This window comes from Etheostoma spectabile, chromosome 6 (genome assembly GCF_008692095.1).
Source record: "Etheostoma spectabile isolate EspeVRDwgs_2016 chromosome 6, UIUC_Espe_1.0, whole genome shotgun sequence".
NCBI lineage: Eukaryota > Metazoa > Chordata > Actinopteri > Perciformes > Percidae > Etheostoma > Etheostoma spectabile.
Window position 1 is genome coordinate 16,083,965 of NC_045738.1, and position 4,205 is coordinate 16,088,169.

At 40.2% G+C, this 4,205-nt stretch overlaps 1 protein-coding gene across 1 annotated transcript; it reads right to left on the reverse strand.

Annotated features, from left to right (window-relative positions):
- Window positions 1–745: 745 nt before the first annotated feature.
- Window positions 746–2,478, reverse strand: tnfb (tumor necrosis factor b (TNF superfamily, member 2)). Its single transcript, XM_032519607.1, has 4 exons — window positions 2,037–2,478; window positions 1,874–1,925; window positions 1,697–1,756; window positions 746–1,421 (listed from the first exon to the last, which is right to left on the reverse strand). The coding sequence occupies exons 1-4, from the start codon at window positions 2,223–2,225 to the stop codon at window positions 967–969; spliced, it is 756 nt and encodes a 251-aa protein (XP_032375498.1). The 5' UTR covers window positions 2,226–2,478; the 3' UTR covers window positions 746–966.
- Window positions 2,479–4,205: the final 1,727 nt, after the last annotated feature.

The window sequence follows — 4,205 nt, forward strand, 5'->3', positions numbered from 1 at the left end:
ACACACACACACACACACACACACACACCCTCCCATGTCATGTTTCTTTCCAGCTGGCTGAAGATGAAGTATGTGGTAATAGAGGGAAGGGTAGTGTGAAGGCGGAAGAAGGTTTTGTGTGGGATAGAGGGTGGTGGGGTCAGGGTTTGGGGGGGGGTGGGGGTGTGATTTGGGAAAACCCGCTCTGGGCTGAGGCTTCTGTGTGCCTCCACCTGACACAGCACTCGGCAAGAACACAACAAAGTAGGAAATTCCCCTCATTTTGTCTGATCTAACAAAGAAAGTATTTGCTGCCTGTGGAGGAATTCCACAGCAACTTGTTGGCCATGTAACCGGCCGAGCTCGAACTGTTTGCCAAATCAACTTTCTATTTGTTATCTCAACACAGAAATGAGTTCACCCTTTGTAGTGACACTTAAACTTATAATTGTTTTCTTTGTTTTTTAATTACATTTATGTGCACATACAGTATATAAATTTAATTTGAAACACCTAGCCCAACTATTTAAATATAAATAAATACAAATAAATACATCCATCCATACATACATACAGGTTGTTATAGGGGAGAATAGTTCTGTACATAATCCTCAAACCTAAACTCTCCAGTGAAGAGCTGTGTCTAGATCTGATACAGCAGAGAAAGTCTAGCCTACTACAATCTCAGGTCAGCATAAATAATGTTCAAAACGTGTCTAAAACATAAATATTGTTGCAAACTGTTACAGTTTATAGGATTTAAAAAAAAATCTGTACCACCTGTTTGGCTACAAGCTTTTATCTCAATTGAGATTTAAACACTACTGCATCACCATTAAGATGAATAATACTACTACCACTTATAATAATAATAACAATAATGATGTGATAATAAAAACATACATTGTGTTTTTTTTTCAACCCAAAAATTATGGCACTTTGCAGAGTTTTGTATTGACTCTATTAGTATCACAGCAAAGAGTCATTTCAAAGTGCAAACACACCAAAGAAAGTCCTTCCCTCGTCGGTCTCCAGCTCTGACAGCTGGTTGGTCTCCGTCCGCAGTTGGTCTCCTTTGTTCAGCTGAAACACTGCACCCAGATAAATGGCATTGTACCAGCCCTGTCCGTCACTGTAGACATCCTCCTGAGCAGTGTTCTGGCACACCGACCTCACCGCGCTCATCAGAGAGGCTTTGCTGCCTATGGAGTCGGAGTAGCGCCAGATCCTGTGGCTGAGAGGTGTGATGTGTTTTCCCGCGTCCTCCTCGTCGCCATCGCTGCAGGACACTCTGAACGAAGCCTGGCTGTAGACGAAGTAGAGGCCTGTTTGTGGGATAACGATCTGGTTGTTATCCAGTTTGAAGCCGCCCTGAGCAAACGCCTGGCCTTGATCGATTCTCCACTGCAGCTGTTCAGGCAAACTCTCGCCGCCTTCGTAACCTGGAAATAAAGCAAGAAGTAGCACTATTACAGCCTTGAAACACTTTGGCTCTTCTCTTCACAAGGGGGTTAATAATCCACAGGTATGCTATTGGGAAAGTGGAATGAAATATTGACTGTACAGTAGCAAATGGAAAAACTAGTACTTCCTTGTTGTCATAGAGTGTTCCTGACTGACGTACTTCTAAAAGAGGAAGCTGCAAATATCACACAAGTTGTCTAAACACTAAGATCATTGTTTGTTGAGGACTAAATCAAGGTATGCTATGACTCACCTTCCAAATGGATGGCTGCCTTGGCTTTGCTGCTGATTCGGCTCAACGTGTAGTGGGGATCTGAGGAACAAAAGACAAACGTTAGCTTGTCTCAAATAATCCACAAACTACTACTGGAAAGTACATCTCACAAAACCCCTCAGCTGTATTTACGTAAGCGCCCATGCATATAATCACCTTTCTCAACAGTGTCCTTCTTGACAAGCGTTTCTGTCTGGCCTGGTTGTGTCTGTGTTGAGAGAGAAAAACAGAATGATTAGAGATATTCACACAGAAATGCCCTTTTTTAAAAGAAAAATACAAGGTTTTAAAATAAAAGAAAGACAGAGCTACTTATTACCATACTTTCCGGCTTTCTGCTCCAGTACAAAGCAAACAGCTGGATGCCTCCTAAACAAAGGGCCACAGTGAGAAGGGCCACAGACATCGTCCATATCCAACCGGTGGAAGACTTCTTTTCTACCAAAACCATCGTCTTCTCCTCCTGACCCATCTCCACATCACTTGGTGTTGTTGTGTAGGCCACCATACTGTGCACAACTCTGAGGGTTTACCGCTTGCAGTTTAAAAAAAAATCTACAAATTAAAACACTTGGTCGGATGCTGTGTCTGTGTCCTCGGGTGCTTCCAGTGCTCTGTGGTGATAGTTCTTACTTTGTGTTGCTATTGTGTTTAAAGTGAACTTCTGCCAAAGAGCTTGTAGTATTTATGCGTGGCAGCTACTTCTGCAGCAGGGAAACTCCAGTGATGTCACTTTGTAAGTGGAGACATTGCAGAAGGCAGCAGCAGTAGAGAGACTTGGGCCATGGAGAGAAACGAGCCGCGGCTGGGAGTGGAAAGAAAAGTCATAGAATTTTTAGTGGCATTTCACCAGAGTGCAACGGGAGTTGGGAAAGTGGTTGATCTCTACTTTTGGGTTGTGAAAAATGACAGTGTTTTGTGTGTGTGTGTTCTTGTTTAACTATATTCGTGGGGTCCAAAACCCAGGAGTTGAGTGTACTTGTATCGAAAGCTTTGTGGGGCCAAACACACCCCCCAACTTTAAAGGGCTGTTTGAGGGTTATAACTTGGTTTTGGGATTAGTGTTAGAACAAGGTTATGGTTAGAGTGAGATTAAGGGTTAAGGTTAGGCATTTAGTTATGATGGTTAAGGTTAAGGTAAACGGCTAGGGAATGCATTATGTCAATGATGGGACCCCACAGAGATAGTGCCACACACTATGTCTGTGTACTTGTTTTAAAGTTGAACGTACATTAGTTGTGTTGTAAGTTTTCAGTGGCAAAATTTGCGATAATTAGGACCAAAATACCGTAATTAAAATGCAACAAATCGCCTATAGGCTAGGTTGTAAGAATTTGTTTTAAGGACACACACACACACACACTCACACTCACACACACACACACACACACAAATACTATACAAACACTGAGACAGACACAAACTCAAAAAGACATACTGAGTTCATTACTTACTCGAGCCACCCACAGAATGTACGTTCTGTGTGTAACTGCTGAGGTTTACACATACATCAGCTCACACCAACATTCAGAGGTCAGACCAGATGTTTTCAAATACCACAAAAATGTGTAGACTGTGTAAACATGTCACCTGTTGATCACCTATTGTTGTAACACTTTAGTTTAACTTTTACAATATGTTAACACATTACAATGTAGTTGTTAGTAGATAAAACTAACTGTAGCTATAACTTCTCCTGTGAACATTTTACATTTGTACTTTCTATACTGTCATTGATTTCCTGTTCATACTGTACATCAGCATTGAAAAGAGAAGTTACAGTTGTTAATAAATACATTAATTAAGACATACATCTAATTACATTTTAGTGTGTTGATTCTAAATAGGGGTGTTGAAGTGAAGTTTTACTACTTTTGATCTTTATCTTTATAGAATGAGAATAGGTTCAGCAGTCAGAAAGGCATTGATAAATACCAAAACTGTAAAACAAATGATAGCCATCTGTGTGGCAAAGCGTGACACACTTTAGAAATTTATTTATAAAGCAGTTATTTTAAGTCTTGTAAAGTCCTGGTGAGATTAAGATCTAATTTTCGCAAGAGATGGTAAAATATTCATAACGACATAAAGTAAACAATACAACATGATACCTGCGAACAAAAGATACCCGTTAAAAGTTTTTCTGAAACAAAGGCATAAGTAATAGATGATAAATAAATAATTACATATCCTAGAATGCCCCAGGTTTAAAAAAAATCTAATCTCAAAAGAGAAAACTGTGTTGAAGCAAAACTTGGCAACTCTTGTCTTTCTGTTTCAGAACGGAGAGATGATGCAAATGAACAAACAGGTTTTTAAACTTCCCCTCAGTGGCCACTGTCTCTGCCTTGGTTTCCCTATTTCACTATTTCAACTTACTTTTTGTGTTCAAGAGTTAATGTTAAAGTTGGGATTACACACTTAAAACATTGTAGTTTTAAGTGTGTGTGTGTGTGTGTGTGTGTGTGTGTGTGTGTGTGTGTGTGT

Coding starts and splice junctions, on each gene's coding strand:
- tnfb (XM_032519607.1), bottom strand. CDS start 2,225: ATGGTGGCCTACACAACAACACCAAGTGATGTGGAGATGGGTCAGGAG. Junction 1,926..2,036: donor GCAGAAAGCCGGAAAGTATG/GTAATAAGTAGC, acceptor CTCTCAACACAG/ACACAACCAGGCCAGACAGA. Junction 1,422..1,696: donor GGCAGCCATCCATTTGGAAG/GTGAGTCATAGC, acceptor CTTTATTTCCAG/GTTACGAAGGCGGCGAGAGT.